Genomic DNA, 19,252 nt, shown 5'->3' on the forward strand with positions numbered 1-19,252 from the left:
TCACATTTTACTTCGGCTCCTGGAGGAGGCAATGGAGAAACCTTTTGGCATCTGAGGATGAGAATTAAATCTGAAATGCCAGAAGACATATCTAAAACAAAGCAATAAATATAAGTATAAAGATATACTTAAATATATAAATACAAATATATTTTTGTAAGTACAAATAGAATGTTTATGTATATAACACATTACTTTTTTATCCTGATAACACATTGGTTTCACTTCAGAGTTGTGAAGTGAATTTTAGAAACCATTACAATTTTTCAGAATATGAAGCAAATAAACAACAGTAAATATTATTTTGAAATGTTTTGAAAGTTTCAGTTAAGAGGCAAGACATATAGGTATGAATTAGATGTGAAGAAAAAGTGTATGTTTAAATATTTTGTCTTTGTATTTTGCAAGGATCCTTGTCACCAAGTCAATTGTGGAATGTCATTAGACCTGCCACTTTACAGCCCCCACAAGCCCTGACCTGTCCTGAAATTCCTGTAGTATCTCTAATGACTAAGAAAGAAGCATGTGTTCAGGTAAAAAGAAAAATAATTTTACTGGAACTCAAATTAAGGAAAAAAACCAAACAAACATAAACACTCAAAACAATCAAAACCAAACACCAAACAAACCAGTGCTGTTTTAAAGCAATTAATTAATTACTTAATTATGCAGTTAATTAATCATGCATTAAAGAATGCATTATTTTCAAGATAGTTCCCATGTAAGTTTCAGTGGAATTACTGTATCACTAACATGATATGAAATGTTAAACTCATGCTGACTGTGTTTGAAAAATTATCTCTTCTCTGCAGGCTGTCTTACCTTTCTGATATCAGGGTTCTGCAGGAAAATCACCTTTGGGTGTTTTGGATTTTGTTTATTTCGAAAGTGAGATTTTAGTATTTTAATTGAGGGCACTGATTTAGTACCCAGCTGGAGGAAGCTCTGCCAACTACAACATCTATCATCCATATCTGTATCTGTCTGTGTATCCTTATACCTTAGTGACTCTGGATTCTAGCAGATCTGTTAATAGCAGAAAATATACTAGCTCTAATTATCAATTTGATTTTATTATTCCTAGCTATCTGAAGACAGCTCTTATTCATCCACTGAGAATTCAGTAAATTCCAAAACAGCAATGGGGTCATCTATTACCATGAGTCTTTCCAGCTCTCAAAAAAACCAGTAAGATTTTGTTTATTATGTTTCTACATCATCTTGTCACTTGGCTGGTGGCATGCCCTTTCATCATCCATGTCTAACATGATACTAAGCCCATGCAATCTGCACCCACACAGGCTCTCTGGTGTTTGTGTGCAGTGCCAGGATTTGTGTCCATTCATATGAGCTTCATATGCCATAAAAAAATGGACTCCTAACTGCAGTTAATCTCTGTGGGACAGGTGGTTTCTCACTAGCAACCAAGCCAGAAACTATTCTGGTTTGCCGTCTCTCTTCTGACTGCATGTCAGCTGCATCTCAAAAAAAGGGTACGTAGAAACTCAGGAAATTTCATTCTTTTGAGGAATAACCCATATATTTCAGTATATTGGACACAAGAAGCATAAAGGAAAAAGAACAGGATTGATTTGGAATACCAGGTGAAAGCTGCAATTGATGCTCTACTTTCATTCACAAAGCAGAACTTCTGGCACGAGAAGCTATTTGTGGTGACTGTGATAGGCTGGCCTTTTTGTGCAGCACAGACTTCAGAATTTGTGTGAGGAGGCTGATGTCCTTGGAGAAGGATGTTTCCCCATCCTCTTGACACTGTATGTGATGGAAAGAGCCCCATTCTTGGAGATTAATCAGATTCTAACTAAAAGCTTGGAAAACTTGTGTCATACGTGACAGAAATACAGTGCTGGGAAAACACTGGCTTCTGGTCATGTGTTCAGCTTTGCACAAGGTTTTGCTTGGGAAACAGAAAGGGTTCAAGGCCAGCACTGAGAAGAAGCCATACTGGTGCAAAAGTGGGCTATTACCTCTCTCTGAGGGCTGACTTACGAGAACTCTAGGTCTCTGGTTGTCTCATGTATTAATACTGCTTGCTGATCTTGATGAGAGTTTTTAACCTGGAAATTGTGAGCATCAGGAATACACCTGGTATCACTTTTGATGAGAGAAGGACTTTTCAAAATTGCTAGGGCCACAGATAATAGATTTCTAATGCTGCCTAATTCCCTCTCCTACCCAAGGAGAGCATAGAATATGTAAATTGCAAAAAAGTCTGTGCCAGGGCTAAATGGACCACAGATAAAGGTTGTGATGCACAATGCCAGGGTACTGAGGAGGCAAGGGAGTTTAGATGCACGAACAACATAGATTCTTAATTCCTATTAAAAAAAAAAGAACCATTAGAATCATTAGAGGGCAGACACTTGCTGTGATTTTGGAAGAACTAACCTTTTCTATTACATTTAGTGCTGTTGTGATGCCCTCTGGGGACAACATGCAGCCACAGAGTACACTGGGTTTTTAGGAAAATCTGAATGATGGTAATGCACGTAAGAAAAGCTAAATCAGCTGCTGTTGGTACTTTAAATTTAAATTTATTTACCTTCTGTCAGCTGCATAATATCTAGGAAAAGATGGGTGAGTGATTTTCTCCTGTGAAGTAGAGAAATGCAACACAGTGATTCAGTGCCAACAAGTTAACTTAAAGGTACTTGTGGTATTTCTTTCCCTTGTCTTTTTTTTTTTTTTTTTTTCACAAATACCATGCTTGGGGTGTTTGGGCCTCATGAATTCTAGAATATCACAACAGTAGTTCTATCATAATCATGGTAAATGTTGGTTCCTTTGACAGTTTAAAACTAATTTAAATACTACCAGGTGCCTACTGCTATTCTGAGATTGCAGAAGGATATAAGTGCCATTCTTCTGATCCATATTAAGTGACTGATGCTGTAAAATACTTACATAAAATCTTTCTGGCATTGCTGTTTTCTCATCAATAAGAAGCAAATTACTTTATTAAACTCTGTATACATGCTGAAAAGTAAGTGAACATTGCAGCCAGACCTCATTGCTAAGAAAACAACTTTTTAGGTTTGCTTTTAATTTCCAACCAAGGCATAACTGTTGACATTTATTTATAAAATAAAATGCAGAGATTGCTTTGCTCTCTCTCACTTTTGCTCCTCTTCCACATCTTCATCTATCCGTTATATGATTCTGTGGAGAGGTGAGTGAAAATACCTTGTTATCCCCCTGCAGTTGCTGCAGCTGTCCATGTTCCATGAAACCACTAATTTTCATTTCCTGGGCTGACTATAATAATAAACTGCAAAGGACAAAATTCCAGTTTGTCGATTCTGATGAAAAGCTTGGAAAACTTGTGTCACAAGTGACAGAAATACAACAGTGGGAAAATACAGGCTTGCACTCACATCAACTCAACTTTGCACAAGGATTTGCTTATATAACTGAAAGGGTTTGAGGCCAGCACTGGAACTGGCAGCTACTCAGACCTTTTTGGACACTCTGAGAAGGCCAGTACCTGAATCATTCCCCTCATAATCCCATCTGAGTACTTGATCCATATTTCTCCTCCAATTGTTCGTTGTTAGTGATCATTCCCTGATATCAGGGACTGTGTTTTGTATCTCCATGACAAATGCCATCCCTGGGGCAAGAACACTTTGCATCCCTGACGATGCATCCCTGGCAAGAACACTTTGTTCTTGTCATACAGCAACATAAGGCTATTGAGGTTTTAATAACATTTTAAGGCTGGCACTTCCAGTTAACTTTCTCTTAAAAGAGAACTGATTGCATTGATTAATTTTTCTTACATTTCTGAATATAATCAAAACAATTTCCTACATTTTTTCTTGAAATAAGCCTCTAATTCTTGTGGTTTTTTAGCTCTTTTGCGGTGCTGTCCTTAAGCTGCTATTGGAACAGCCTAGAAGTAGCAGTTAAAATGTCAGTATGGAAATTGGTCACATTCCAGTGAATTTTAGTGAAAAATGTGTTTAAGAATAAAAACTCATTAACACACTTCAGATTTCCTGTTCATGGCCCAGAACATGCATAGAAGCTTTAAAGGCTGAAAAAACAAGTATTTACTGATTTCTCTGTTTTGCTCCTAGCAAATGTGTTGTCTTAGCAACACATCAAGCATAAGAATGCTAAGGAGTATATTTCTCATTAAAAAAGATGGAGAGAGGTAGTACTCTGTAAGCCCTTCATCCTTGAAGAGGTTTTAAGCACACTGTAGTTGTGAACAGAGAAACTATTTTAGAGGAAATGATCAAAGTTCTGCCAACAAACCCAGCTAATTAACAGGAATATCCTGTACATGACATATGTTATGTTAAGCCCTCCCGAGGATGATAAATACTGTGAAACAGAAGTAAGTGGTGCTGAAGAATGCACCACTTGTGACATAGTATCAGGCTGCCTTTCTGCCAAGTCATCCTTCTGGAACAGAAAGTGAAAATAACTTGCATGGTTTTACCTATGCCAGTAAGACGTGCAGGATTAAGTTCTACAGAAAGCACAAACAATGTACAACCCCTTCATAAAAAGAACAAAACCAAACAAATCAAAACCAAAACCAAACCAGCAGCAGGAACAACTTCCACATAAAGGAGTTTACAAGGATTTTTCTAGTGACTTTTGCAAAAAAAGAACCCTGGTAATTTAAATTGGCTATGTAATTAGCAAGTCCAATCACAATTCTACTTGTATAGAATATTCTTGAATGTAATCTCTAAAATATAGTTGGCCAGTACCAAAGGATTGCAAGTATTGAGTTCGCTTCTCATCTTACATATATCTCTGGAACAGGTAATTGAAAAATGGAAACACTTTTCCCTCCTGTTTTACTCACACCTCATCTTAAGCATTCTGCTATCAAATCTATACATTTTTTCAGTGTTTGTGTGTGTATGTGAATACATTGCCTTCCTGCACTTCCAAAACATGAGGATGATGAAGGAATGCCTGTAAGGCACCAAAGTGTACATTATTCTGCACAGTAGTGGAGAACTTGAAAGGATAGGTGTTAATTGTTGGTAGTCTTTTGGAGGAGCAAAAGGAAACTAAAGCAACTAATTAAAATTTATGGAGTAAGACACTTCCCTGAGGAGAAGTGGCATGCTGTTTTGCTGCTTGTTCTTTGGTCCTAAGGAATGGCCTCAATAATTTTAATGAAATTCACTGTGATACTCTGTTCCTTTTGTGAAATTTTCCATAGAGAATATTCTCAAATTCTCTTAAAGAATTTATCTGATTACTTAGGTGATTACTCTTTAGTTTTTCTTTAATGTTAGGTGTGGTGAATCTTTAAAGCGCTTTAAATGTGGTGAATCTTTAAAGTGCTTTTAAATCACATTCTTATGTTATTTTGTCCCCACAGAAGTCAGTTGCTTAAAGAAAGAAGTGTACAAAACAGCAGCAATTCAGATTTTGTGTTTGGGGAAAACATGGTTGAAAGAGTTTTGGTTGGATCTGCACATGCTGGCAGACTTTTTATCAAGGTTAGTGTACTTAAGAGTGCGATTACTTTTTCAGATATTGGTTCTTTTTAGGTCGTCCTTCTTTTAAAGATGTGAGTAATTATGGTTCCAATGTCTCGTGAGGAGAAAATATCTAAGGATGTGCTGCTGGAGGAGTAGGCATTCCTATCTTCACCACCCTAGAAAGGTTCTTTAATTACTAATGCTTACCAATATGCACTCCTGGATTTTTACTAGAAAAAGAGTTTTTTATCTCTTCCATGTAAAGTGGAACACCCACAACATGAGATAAAACAATGTGGTGGTTCCTACTGCTCAAATAACTTCCATAGTAACTGTAAGAGGTTGGATGGGTTCCCTTCCCGAAGGGAAGCTGACAAGAAAGCTGAAGAGAGACTGTTCACAGGAGTGACAGGACAAGGGGAAATGACTTCAAACTGAAGGACAGTAGGTTTGGGTTTGCTATTAGGAAGAAATTCTTCTCTTTGAGGGGGTGAGATCACTGTAAAACATATGCCTAGAAATGCTGTGGAGGCCCCATCCCTGGAGGTCATCCAGGATGACCATCCAAGGCCGAGCTGGATGGGGCTCTGAGCAGCCTGGTCTAATTAAAGGTGTTCCTTCCCATGGCAGAGAAGCTGGAACCAGATGATTTTTAAGGTATCTTTCAACCTAAACCATCCTGTGATTCTGTGATAAAAAAGTGTGAAGGAAAAAGTGGACACCTCAGAGAGTGTCCATGTTAAAGCATAATGTGCCTGCTTGTGAGGCAGCTTATGCCCTGAAGGGCTCTGGGACAAAAAAGTGGTTCTGAAGCTGAGGACTGCACCATTGAAAACAGATTTGAAATTCAGTTTTCAGTTGAAGTAGGATGAAAACTGTATGCTTATCTGGCAGGTAAAAAGCTTGGCAACCATAGGTTTGGGGTATGTCTTTTGGCCACGATTTTTTTATAAGGTATGAGTTGAGACACTGAGCATTGTCAGGAGCCACAAGAATTTATTTAGACATGACTAAGAAAATTTATCTGCAAAACTGAAGGTGATAGAAATTTTTAAGTCTTCTGAAGTTAAGTTTGTGGTGTCTGGGCATTTTCTACTACTCTTCTGGGAACTTAGGGGCTTGAACTGGAAATGAACCAGTACCTTAACACCTAAATTCTTCAATGGATTTAAATACTCATCCAGGATCCACACAAAGAAGTTATTCTTCTCGAAGAAAGAAAGGTGTTCTGATTCTATGATAGCAGTATTACTTCCTCTAGAGACTGAAATTGGATCATGTGGGCTACTTTTACTCTAAAGCTATTAAAATTGGTTGCCTTCAGCCTAGCATGCTATCATTATTCAATGTTCTATTTGATATAAATGAACATAGCCATTTTTTAAAATAAGAATTCTTATTTCCCCTGTGTTTTTCCAGAGTCCTGAGAAGCATCCCAAGCTGTGCAATGAAGCTGATTTACACAAAGGAGAAATAACGTCCATGTCCACAGGATCTTCTCATGTCAGGCCGCAAACAAGTAAGCATACTCAGCAAACAAGCACAGTTGGCTTTATTGTTATATCTCACTGTATTTTAGAGGATGTCAAATGAGTGGTGGTCAATAATTTTCATCTATTCTCAAGATATCCAGTCATGAATATGCTTAGAGTATGTGCCAAAATCTATTTTCAGAAAGCAGGCAGAGTTTGTTTTATGACATGTGAACTGGACTAACTTCAGAAAGCATGATCTGAATTACTCAAGAAAATACTACAGAATATTATTATTTAGTACAGATTATTATTTATTGTTTGAAGAAAAATGCAGTGACCTTTGTGGACATTGTTGAATTAAAATTTTAGGCTGTCTGCTGCTTGCATTTTTCAAATTCTCATATCAATTACTTTGTTATTTTGGATTATAATTGTGGGACTGAAAGTTCAACATAGACAGATTTCAGGGTTTGTTTGTGACTCTGGTGTGAGATTTCTACTAAGCAAGCCATGTAAACCTAGGCTGTGAGGGAGTCCCCAGCAGGCCCCTGTTGTGAGCCTTCTTGATAAATTCTGCCCTCCTCTTTACTAACAGATGTATCAGATCCTGTGATTTGTGTAAGCATTCTTATAAGTAAAAAATTCTAAATATAAAGCCTTCAGAACATGTGTATAGATTTTGCAAAGATACAGAGCGTTGTGATAATGTTGTTCCTTTCAAATATTGTCCTTCTCTGTTCCTGTTAAATATTCATTAGAAATGTATTATTATTCTGAATATTTGGATATGTATACTTGGCATAGCAATATATCAGATTAGTTTAATTTGGAAAATCAGCTTCTAAATATTTAGGCCTTGTTTCTGATTGTTCCTGTTTGTCCCTTGGGACAAACCTCTGCAACTATAAACAGCCCTGTTCAATTCTGTAAAAGGCTTTTTAGTGAGGTATTTTGTATTCCTGCCTTTTCCTCTAATGTTTGTTCCTTTGGCCAAAAACTTATTAATAACACTAAACAATGTCAGATACCACAGGTCTACTGAGGTCACATCCTGTGTGACCTGTACTAGTTTTGTTATCCTAAAAATATTCCCAAAATACTCACTGTACAGAAAGAATTTTTTTTTTTCCTACAGAAAGACCTTTGTTGAAGAATGCAACACTAATTGAATCAGCAGCTGCTTGTGTTTCCAAGCCAGTGGAGAAAATCCTGTTAGATAAAGTTGAAGTTATAACTGGAGAAGAAGCAGAACAAAATGTATTGCAGGTGTGTATTTCATAAAACCTTGATGAGTAGTTTAGTTGTTGAAAAGAATATCTAGATCAGCTGCAGATGCAGCAATCTGAAAATAACTTCAATTTATGTTTTAAATTTTTGCCTTTTTTTAAGCTATGCCTCAGCTAACCCATTTTTCTGTAAGCTGGTATGTTCTTTTTCATACTATATTTGTAGTCTCTTTTAGTAAGTGCCTATTTCAGTGGTATTTTATAAGCATCTACATAGTATACTAGCTGTAATCACAACCTTAGAACTGGAAGTGATTTCAGTAAAGATGGGGTTTATGAAAAAAAAAATTTTAGGGAAAAAAAGCAATGTGTTGTAAAAGTAATTTCTTTTATAGTTCAGCTAAAATAGCAATTATCTTTCCAACCTGGCTGAGCGTATCTTGTTATTCTTTGTCTTCAAAATATTATTTTCTCAGAAAATAGCAATTATGATTTAAAAAATCTTAACATTATTTTATTTGTGATTAATTTTTCTGTCTTAGCAGAACACAAAAGTTTTACTATCTTTGGAGCAGTACTCTTCTAGCAGTACTGGTATCCTGTTGCATAACATTTGTGAAGAGTGAGGAAGTAAGGTTGTACAACTTTTGCAGCAAATTTAGCTATGCTGGTGGATATCACAGACTGCTGCTACCCTTAAAAACACAGCAGCAGCAAAACTGAAGGGCCTCAGCAACTTTCTCAACAGACAAAGAGTTAATAAAGATGAAATAATTGAAAAAGTAAACTGGGACTCATGCTGAATGTTTTCTATGGTGAGAAAAGAGTTCACAGATCTAAGAGCCCTTTCATTTTAAGTAATAAAGGTGATATATTTATATATCTATGTATAGATATATCTGTGTACCTTTCTGTACATGCTGTGTAATACATGGATGTATTAAAAGCCATATCAAAAGTTTTACAACCATAAAGTTGTAAATGTAAAGTTGTTATTTTAGAGCCAATAAAACTAGCATTAGCTGGCAGTTTTCATTATGTATTTCTCTTTCAGATTAACTGCAAGCTTTTTGTATTTAATAAGCTTTCTTTAAGCTGGACTGAAAGAGGCAGAGGATCCCTGAGGCTTAATGACACTTCTAGCAATAAGCATGGAATGTTACAGTCAAGGCTAAGTACGAGTTAAATAAAGAAATATCCCGTACAGAAAACATCAAATAACTTGTATTATTGTTGGCGAGAGTTTATTTCAGAACATTTAAATCTGAGGAGATTGTTGTATTTAAGTCAAGTTGCTAAGAATCTTTTTACGTGATAAAGTTCCGTGTGTTCCAGACTGAGGAACTGGACTCACGTACATCGTTAGGTTCTCTGAGGTACTTCTCTGTGTACTTCTCTGATGTACTGTGTCTTCAGCCCAGTCACCAGGCTAACAGTTTGCTCTTTGTTGGTTCTGCTTTTTCAGCAGCACTGTTTCAAGACTCTTCTGGAATGTTGTTTTTAATGTGCTGTCACTGTTTTGTACTGTATTGCACAGTTTCAGCAGATTACTTCCTTTGTGTGCCAGACATATTGAAACAAACTACTATATTTGGATACTAAAAAAGTAAAAATCTCACTATATCAGGATTTTATACCAGATCAAAAAGAATAGTTTTTGAAAATATTAGTTGTATACAAGTGCTGGAGAAAACAGCTGCAGCATATCTTATCATATTAACCTTCTTATTTTAGTTATGCGAAATCAAGGTAGCTTGAGACTGATTCTCAACACCCAGCTGTGGGAACAAATGGTTATAAAAAGAGCAAACAGAAAGAGCCTGTGCTTCACTGCCACAGATCAAGAGGACCATTCTGTTAAAGTATTTCTAACTCAGGTGAGTAGGAGACAACAGCTGCACCCAAAACCCTACTTTATGTAGAATTCTGAAGGGTTGTTGAAGGTTGGTTTTAGCAAATGGCCTTCATGCTCTATCAAACTGTGCTCAGCTTAGATGTTACATGACTTTTATTATGGAATGCATTAGAATCAAAAAACAGGTGTAATGATATGATCTGGCCTTAAGACAGACATTTCCAGACTCTGGTTCACTTACCACCAATGGAATAGGTATCGTTCCAATAATGAGCAGAAATGGCTCTTCTTTAATGAAAGCAATACACTTACAATTTCTTCACAAGTAGTTAACATTTTGTAAATTACTCCGGTAAAAGGCAGCAGCTTTCTGCCATAGTTCTCAACATAGCACTTGCAATAAATCCAACCAGGGCAGGACCTCCATTTCTCAGTTGAGAATACAGAGTTCCAATATCACCTTGTGTAAGACCCAAGGATGTTCTGGGAACCGTGATTTTATCCAGCAAGGGCTAAATTGAAGAAGGAAGTGTGCTGGACTTATTTGCAAATAGATAGCCCATATGTCCCTAGTTGGAAAGTGAGAACATCCACATGAGTCTAAGGATGTTTATGGTTTCCCCAGCAGATCTTTCTAGGAAGGATTCAGCTTGCTGGGAAAGACAAATAAATCATCATTTCCAGGAAGTGTCACATATCATACACAAGCAAAGCACCATGCACTGTATATGCAAGTACTGTAAATCTGTCACTTCTTAACAGGGATTGACTTAAGACTTAACATTGACTATGGCTGTGCTGGACTGCTGGTCTGCATGTGAGAATTACAAATGTCCTGATTTCCAGGTGTACTGCACTGTTCTCATAAAGAGTGTAATTTACATTCCGTAAATTTGTATTGGCACTACTGGGCAGTAAAAATAGACATCTATGAGGAAGTCACAATATGGAGAGCTGCATGGGTGTGGCAAGGGTTGCAGGAACCTGCTTCTACAGACACTGAAGAGGCTTGTTATCCATCCCTACAGTATCCACCTGGAGACTGTATATATTAATATTGTCAGGGCTTTCCTGCTTCTAGAATCAAGCTCAGGAATCATCCAAATATCAAATACTCCATAAAAACTGATCTGTTCTCCAGGGAAAGTAATTTTTAAGCTTATGTTTCTTGTAACTATAGAGAAAATAATCAACAGCTGCATATAAAGCTCAGACCACATAAAAGAACTTCACATTATTTGTATTTAATATTTGGATGTTAATTATTAAGTGTGGATCTTAAGCTGATTGTTTTGATTAGAAAGGACAAAGTACAACTCTTTCAATACTTTTAAATTAATGTTTTAAAATAGAGATTTTTCTCAGTTGGTTTGCACTGTATACATTTTATGTTCTGCAGGCAAGCTCAAAAGACACTGAACACCTTTATGCAGCAATACATCATCGCCTTGTGGCCTTGCGAAGCTTTGCTGAGCAAAAGCCAGATGCTCATCAGGGAGACACAGAGTCAGAAACAGCTTTTCAGCCATTAAACTGTGATAGTGATGATGAAGATGATGAAGAACTAAGTCAAGTGAGCAGCACTGGATCTGGTAAGTGGAGGTTTTGCTGGAAATGTGTAATCCTTTCAGGGTATTTGATTAAAGTAATGAAAATCAGACCTTTTTTTAATGTTGACTATAACTTTTACCTGATACAGATACCCCTTTTTCAAGTAGAAGTCAGGTAATTCCTTTTAGTATTTTGATTTATTACTGTTAAAATGTAAGATTTTCCCAGCTAAAATATCAACACATATTTATAGCTATGGAATACTCTTGACAAAAGCTTCAGGTTTAAGAAATTTTATATTACCAATCATTATCTATATGCTTTTTCAGTATATTTCAGTAGAAATTACTAGGGATGTTGAGATACTGATTTTACCTTGAGTGAGTGAAGAATGAGTCCATTCACATCAGTGACTAGCTTGTTACTAAAAGCCTGCAGCACAACATCTTTATGAAGATACTTATTATGTCATGGTTAACTTTATTTAAAACATGTTCCTTGATTGTAACTACTAGCTCAACTAGGAAATCTGCACGACAACATTTACACACCAGTTCTGCCAGCATTCTTCATAGGAAAAATGTAGATTTCTCAGAGAGAAAAATGCCACTAAAATAGGGTATTAATGTCTTAACACTTCTTTTAATGCAACTCACAACAGGGATACAGTCACATTTGCAGACAGTAAGACAGAAAGAGCTGTTAGACCCAAAAGCTCTTCTATCTCAGCAAAAGACAAGTCATATTTCTGGAGCAAATTCACGGCTCTTGTCAAACTGCCACAGGGGATACAGGAGCTTCTAATTAGGTGTGATTTTTCAACAGATGGACTACATCAGGCAACTGTGAGTTGTTGCTCACAGGATTTGTTTCCCTCTGCAGCTAGGTAACATACTTCCTTATATTATAAACATTCCTTCAACAACTCTTCATGAAGAATCAAGAAATGAACAGTAACAGCTATAAGTACTGTTCTCCTAAGGGAAAACAATTCCCCTTTATCATTGAATCATAGAATATTCTGAACTGGAATGGACCCTTAAGGATCATTAAGTCCAACTCCTGGCCCTGCACAGCACACCCTCAGAGTCACACCATGTGTCTGAGAGCATTATCCAAATGCTTCTTGAGCTGGATAATGCTGTGACCACTGCCCTGGGGAGCTGCTGCAGCGCCCAACCACCCTCTGGGGAAGAACCTTTTCTTAATATCCAGCCTAAATCTCCCCTGAAACAACTTCAGCCCATTCTCTTGGGTGCTGTCACTGGTCACCACAGAGAAAAGATCAGTTTCTGCTCCTCCTCTTCCCCTCATGAGGAAGCTGAAGACCCCTGTGAGGTGTCCCCTCAGTCTCTTCTTCTCCAGGGACAACAAGCCAAGTGACCTCAGCTGCACCTCATGCAGCTTCCCTAAACGCCCTTCACCATCTTGGTTATCCTCCTGATAGAACGCAATACCAAACAGATATACGAGTTATATATTTATTTTGATTTGCAGAAACTTCTGATACAAATATTCAGATCACAGCCTCCAAAGATATTCTGAAATGTGTGAGATGTTGGTTTTTTTTGTCCTTTCAGTCTAAGCATCTGTGCCTCATTTATTCCAGTTTGTAACAACAGTTTTAACAATCCCTTTTCAAGCACTTTTTTAAATGGCTTCTAGCTCTTCTGCTTATTTTAGTCTCTTCTCAGAGCCACAGGATTTTAATTTGCACAGATTTCAGTTACTGGTATCCAAGTCACTCTCCACCTTCAGACATTCAATCTCACTCGTGACTGTCCCTGGAGCTCCCTTTTACAAAAATGGAAGAATAATAGGCCTTATGAATTTTTGGACAGGAAGAGGTCAGTTTTAAATATCAGCATACAAATGTCCATTTAGATACAAGAGAACAGATAGTGTTTTTTTAAGAGCATTAGTTTTAACATTTTTATTTTCATTCTTTCATTTTCATTGAAGGGTGTATGTAAATAAGTAATCTTCATACTGATGTAACTCAGTCTCGGAGATTACCTCTCCTTAAGAAAATATAAATGTTAAGAAGCCTAAGTCCTCAGGAACTGTTTCTTTACAAGAGATATGAGAATTTACAAAATATGCCTGCATTTTATGTCATTCCATTCTATTTGTTTTTCTCACACCTCCCCCCCCCGTGGTTTTCTTTTCTTAATATAGCAATTTCCTTCTTGTTAAAATGAACTCATGCAGTTGCCTAGATTATGTATTTCATGACACTGTAAAAGACATCAAAATTAGATCTTTATTATCTTTATAGTATCTTCATAATGATTGTCTTTAATGCTTGAGACTGAAGAAGAAAGCAAATATGATATACTTAGTAAGTGAATTATGGATGTTTAAGTGATTCTGAATATTTGCAAGACTGTTGTAGGCATTCCTTACAGAAAATTCTTCATCTACAGTATGTTAATGCCATATACAGACAATGTATAAGGTAGTAGAGATTTTTGTATGATTTCATGAGTTCAGTATAGATATTTATTCCAATATTTTTTAAAATTCCTAGTTGATTTGCTTTACTTTTCATAAAGTCCATAAAGAGAAATTGTGCCTGATATTTTTATCAGATCATATTTTACCAGTTACAGCCTAAATATTTTTACCAACAAAATGCTCTGTAAATCTAAGTGGAGAGAAAAAGAACAATTAACCTTTAAATAGATTTTGAGAGTGGATGGGGCCAATAAGTCTTTGGAAAGTATTTATCTTTTCCCTTTGCCTATAAAGTGAGCTGAGGAAGTGAATTTAGACTAAACAGTAAACTTATTGGCTGAACAAATTCAAACAAGTAAAGGACATGGGAGGTACAAGGACAGCACTGTCACTAGGCAAAGAAAAGTGTTATGCATTACTCCTTATACTCCACCTCACTGATCTGAAATCTTCTCCTAACGTCATCCTGATTGAGGAATCATCTCTTTTGACTGAGGTGTCCTCTCTGTAATTTTATCTTAGAAGCTATTAGAATGAATTCAAAGATTCTGGAATCTAGGACTGGGTAAGTCCCAAGAAGTCTCTCCAAACCCAGCCATAGGCCTTACAAGGAAAAATCACAGCATGCAAAGACATAAGAATGTATCCCAAATGGATCCACAAAGAATTGCATGGGTTTTCAAGACTGCTGGTATTGAGAGCCCATAGTCTCCAAACACCAGCAGTGTGCTGGTCCAAGAGAAAGACAGTGTCCTAATATAGAAATGCAAAAAAGCACATGCATTGGCAGAACTGAAGAATGTTTTAAGGACCCTTTCTGGTCCACTCTACATGTACTTCCATCTCAGTTTCATGAGGAGTCTCTCTTATGCTGCAGTTTATCAAGATTTAAAATGCCGCAAGAGTTTTCTTTCTATTTTGCAGTAAAGTACTTTTAAACTTCTTAAAGGAACTGGCTCTTCAGCAACACCACAGTAACTCGTGAAAAACTGCTTTGTTTGGCATTTCTTGCTAATTTACTTTAAATTCTTCTCAGTTGTTAAGGATTCCAAACTATAAAGCTAACACACACATACCTAATGGTGATTAAAACTGAGGAAAAAGGAAAAGTTAAGAATTAACTTCTTTGTTGGAGTTTCTCTATTCTTTTCAGCAGGCACCAGTAATATCTAAAGCAGACTAAAAAGACACTCTATGATTGGTTTTAAATGCTCCCATATCAGGAAAGAGAAGGGGGAAGATCAGTTTTAATATTCTGACAAACACAAGCTTTCATTTCACTTGTAAAAGATTTTAAATTCTTGGTAAGTATTTAGGGGTGGCCAGATGGTAGTAGCAATTTTTAAGCAGATACTGTGAAGTGGTATTATGTGTCTGACATTATTAGTCAGTTCTACCTACTTTCTGCAGATGAGTCAAAGTCACAGAGATTACACACCAAAACCACTTTCTCATAACCAATGAGCTGTTTGAAGGTATGTTGGATTTCTCACAGTTTTCTGAGCATCTGTAATGAAGTCTTAAAGCAGTGTACCCTCCACAGAGTGAGATAATTTGCATCCTGGGTACATTGCCCTACCTAGACATCAGATTCCTTGGTGTTTTTTGTGCTTGTCTTTATTGACTTGGAGGGTCATAGGCTTCATTCATGATTCACATGCTCAAATATTTGTGAATAATCCTCTGTTATCTAGTTACCTATTTACCTAAACCAGGAACTGATCATATCCAAACTTTAACCTACTGCTTTTGTATTATGAAATGCTGGATTGTTTCAAAACATGAATATGCTCAAATAAGCAAGATTTCTTTCAATAAATTCTTTTCCAGATCATTCTAGATGGAACCGCAGGCGGTCTGTTGTCTGCTCATGATATCTGCCAGAAGTTACAACAGCTCAGCTGGGAACTCATCTTCCCAAAATGTCTAAGCTGATTTATCAGCCCCTGGAGGGAGGAAATGAGATGCATATTACTTTACTTTTAAGTAGAGCTTAATTTTAGAGACAGCTTAAGTTTAATTCATTGAGAAAGAACTTCAGATGCACTATTGAGGATTCCAGGCAGCCTGCTTTGCACTGAGCTGTGAATACACTGAGCTGTGTAATAGCACTACAATAATAATGGCTTCCAATAGTCAAGAACTGTTACAAAGTCTTTCAATTTTAGAATTAAATATATTTAGATACATTATTAGAGTGAGGAATTTTATAGGGAATACGTATTTGTTCATCATATTGATGGATATTACCACATAAGCATGAACTAATAATATATGTGAACAGATATTTGTTACTTTTAATCTATTATTTAAAAATACATTTGGAAAGCTTTAAATTTTGCTTCACTGAAAACATTTATTTAAAATTGTGTGGTAACATTCAGCATCCTGTTTGTAAGTACATGCAAGCAAAACCTAGGGTGGAAGTTTAGCATGACCAAGGCCTATAGAAACTAGCCCCTATAGAAACACCCCCTATACAAGGGGTTATATTTAATGTTTATTTTGAAAATATCTGGAGTGGTATACTTGCTGCAGAATTTTGTTTAAGGGAAAAGAACCATGATCTGCATCTTTCAGCTGTATGCAGCAAAAGAATTCACCATGAAGAAGTAAAAGCCTGTTCTAAGGGCTATATCAGCTTTAAAATTTTAAATTGTATCTGCTTGCTCATGAACACCTTTCTAGCTGAACAAAACAAACACCTGCACTTGTGTATATTAATTGTCCATTTGATATACACAAATAAATGCATGCACAGTACAACAGGATATCTACATTAAATGTGTGAGATTATCTGAGATTATTTCTGCCTTAGCTGTTGCTATTCCTAACAGCATCATTCATAAGTATGTTACACATTCTCATGTGCACAGTAAGTCCAACAGTGACCAAGACACAGCTGCTCCATAGAAGTCATTCCACAAATTAATGTCTTCTACCTAAATATTTTTGTGAGAAAAAACTCCAATTCACCTGTGAATCAAGACTTGCAGGGTCATTCATAAGCCCATGCAAAGTAAGACACACTACTTATGTTCCATGTTTTCATTCTGTCAAAATTAGAATTTGTCTGCAATCTCTCCACTGCCACTTTCCTGATGTCCTGCACATTGTTTGTCATCCTCAGAGCTGAAACAATGTTCTGAAATATCTCAAGTCCTTTTAATTAAGGTAATTGTAATGATTTCTCAATCTAAAAAGCTGCAACACACCTGATAAGTCAAGTTACAATTTGGTTTCCCATTTGAACATGGTATGAAGTTGGAACAATACTTGTTTCTTCCTGAATTCTCAGTGCACTGCCAAGATTAGTATCCAGATGAAGCTGAAATAGTTGTACGGATTACACTGAATGTAATGGCCCACCAAAATTAGCACTTGTCTGACATTGATTTAGCATTTGGATGACAGTAAATTTAAGTGGAACTTGATTTCTGCCTTCAGAATAAAGGAACTGCTTCCCAGCAGAGCACCTGTGTCAAATAGTGAAGCATGGGGATTCTCTTTGATTCCAGTCTGCCAATAACAAAAATATTGTTTCCATAATGAGCTGTACATTGTGTCCTTTGTTATCAGCCTCACTCCTGACCACAACAATATTTACATCACTGACCTTCATATTTCATTGCTGCAACTCATCCTCAGGGACAAAGCTCCATGTTATAAAAACTCAGGCAGTTGTAAAACACAGCAGCCCTATGTATTTAGCAACAGGTCACGGTTATATGTTTGCCCTGGAGTTCAGCTGGCTATGCGCTGAATGCAGAGTTTGATTTCAAAGTCTGTCCTGATAATCAAAGCTGTCTGTGGAACAGGATTTAAGCACCTCAGTGACACAATACCCCTCTAAATTCTACTACAGCTGTAAAATCCTTGGTAAATGAGGGAGGTTTCCAGGGCAGGGACAACAGAACTTTTTCAGACACAGGACTTAAACTTTGTAATTTGCTCCCAAAGCATACAGAACAAGGTTTATAAATAAAAGCTGTTTTGATCTGCCTCTTCCCAAAATCCTTAATGTATACACAAGTATACATATAAACACATACACTCATGTGCACACACACTCAAACATGAAGCTTCATCTTCCAAAAGCTGAGGAGGAGAAGAGATGTTTATTTTAAAGACATTGGATACTTTGGTAATAAAGGAAAAAAATTTTTGCTCTTAAAAACCTAATTATGTGTTCTGTTTAGTTTCACGGCACTAAAGTTCACTGTTCCTCAAGCCTGAAGGTACACCATTATGTAATGTATTAAATTGCTTTTAAAATGTAGTTTGTCATTTTATGACACCTGGAGAGCAATTTCTGCACCTCAACAATAAACTATTTCCTTACCACTTAAATTTCTGTGTAACTAGGAGTCTTATTTTGCGTCCCAGTTAGAGCTTCCATTAATTAAGAGTACCATGCTGCAGAATCTCAAGCCTGCTTTCCTAAGGAAAGAATATGTAAGTGGTTGTGCATGCCATCCACCTATCTGTCAGACCCACACTGAGTCCACTGTTCAGTTTCAAAGAATTGCACAGGAGTTAGAATGCTCTAAGACAATTTAAATTCTTTATGAAAATTAGCAGTTGCTGAATGACAGAAATCAGAGAAAAGCATCCTTTGAGGAAAAGTTTTCAGGGTAAGATTGGTATTTTCTGTGGTGCTGGTGGGCCTAAGTGGTGTTTTTCTGCTTTTGTACAGGCTGCAGCACTTTCTGGGAGGGAGGAGAAGTAGAGCATGGAAGGATGGGTCCCTGCGGCCTGAAGAGACGTGTAGAGACATGACTCAATATGATACCCGTATGAGCCCATGTGAAACTGGACATGATTTTTTTTTCCAGATAGAAAAATCTATTTATGAGAAACCCCAGTGATTAATTTATATACATAAGGGATGTAGAGGTGGAAGATCTTATATATCCATACAGTAGTAATTTTCCCAAGGAGGGAAAACTAACAGTTCATAATAATATATTCTATAAGATTAGGAATTTCTAGCAGAATCCACTTGGATGGGACAAACTGAATGTCCTGCTTTACATTCTGGAGGCATTTGTATCTCTTCATAAATCTTGTCCTGTCCCTCAGGTTTTTATGCCATGCTTTTTAGTGACCTTTGAAATAGTTTTGGCAGAGTGTATGAAGTTAAGAGTTAGGTAATATCTCTATTGAATAAATAAATACAGGAAAAACTTCTAGCACATCTGCTTTCACTGCTAG

General features: G+C 36.7%; 1 protein-coding gene across 1 annotated transcript in view; it reads left to right on the top strand.

The window, feature by feature from the left end:
- RANBP3L (RAN binding protein 3 like) overlaps positions 1 to 18,350 on the top strand; it is a 32,194-nt gene extending 13,844 nt beyond the window's left edge. The window contains exons 7-15 of the mRNA XM_059492454.1: positions 409 to 533; positions 1,085 to 1,188; positions 5,372 to 5,492; positions 6,894 to 6,993; positions 8,085 to 8,215; positions 9,230 to 9,350; positions 9,910 to 10,052; positions 11,430 to 11,622; positions 15,869 to 18,350. Of these exons, the coding sequence (XP_059348437.1) occupies positions 409 to 533; positions 1,085 to 1,188; positions 5,372 to 5,492; positions 6,894 to 6,993; positions 8,085 to 8,215; positions 9,230 to 9,350; positions 9,910 to 10,052; positions 11,430 to 11,622; positions 15,869 to 15,912 (1,082 nt within the window). The 3' untranslated portion in view covers positions 15,913 to 18,350. The remainder of the gene's footprint in view (positions 1 to 408; positions 534 to 1,084; positions 1,189 to 5,371; positions 5,493 to 6,893; positions 6,994 to 8,084; positions 8,216 to 9,229; positions 9,351 to 9,909; positions 10,053 to 11,429; positions 11,623 to 15,868) is intronic.
- Positions 18,351 to 19,252: the final 902 nt, after the last annotated feature.

The sequence above is a fragment of the Ammospiza nelsoni genome, chromosome Z (assembly GCF_027579445.1).
Source record: "Ammospiza nelsoni isolate bAmmNel1 chromosome Z, bAmmNel1.pri, whole genome shotgun sequence".
NCBI lineage: Eukaryota > Metazoa > Chordata > Aves > Passeriformes > Passerellidae > Ammospiza > Ammospiza nelsoni.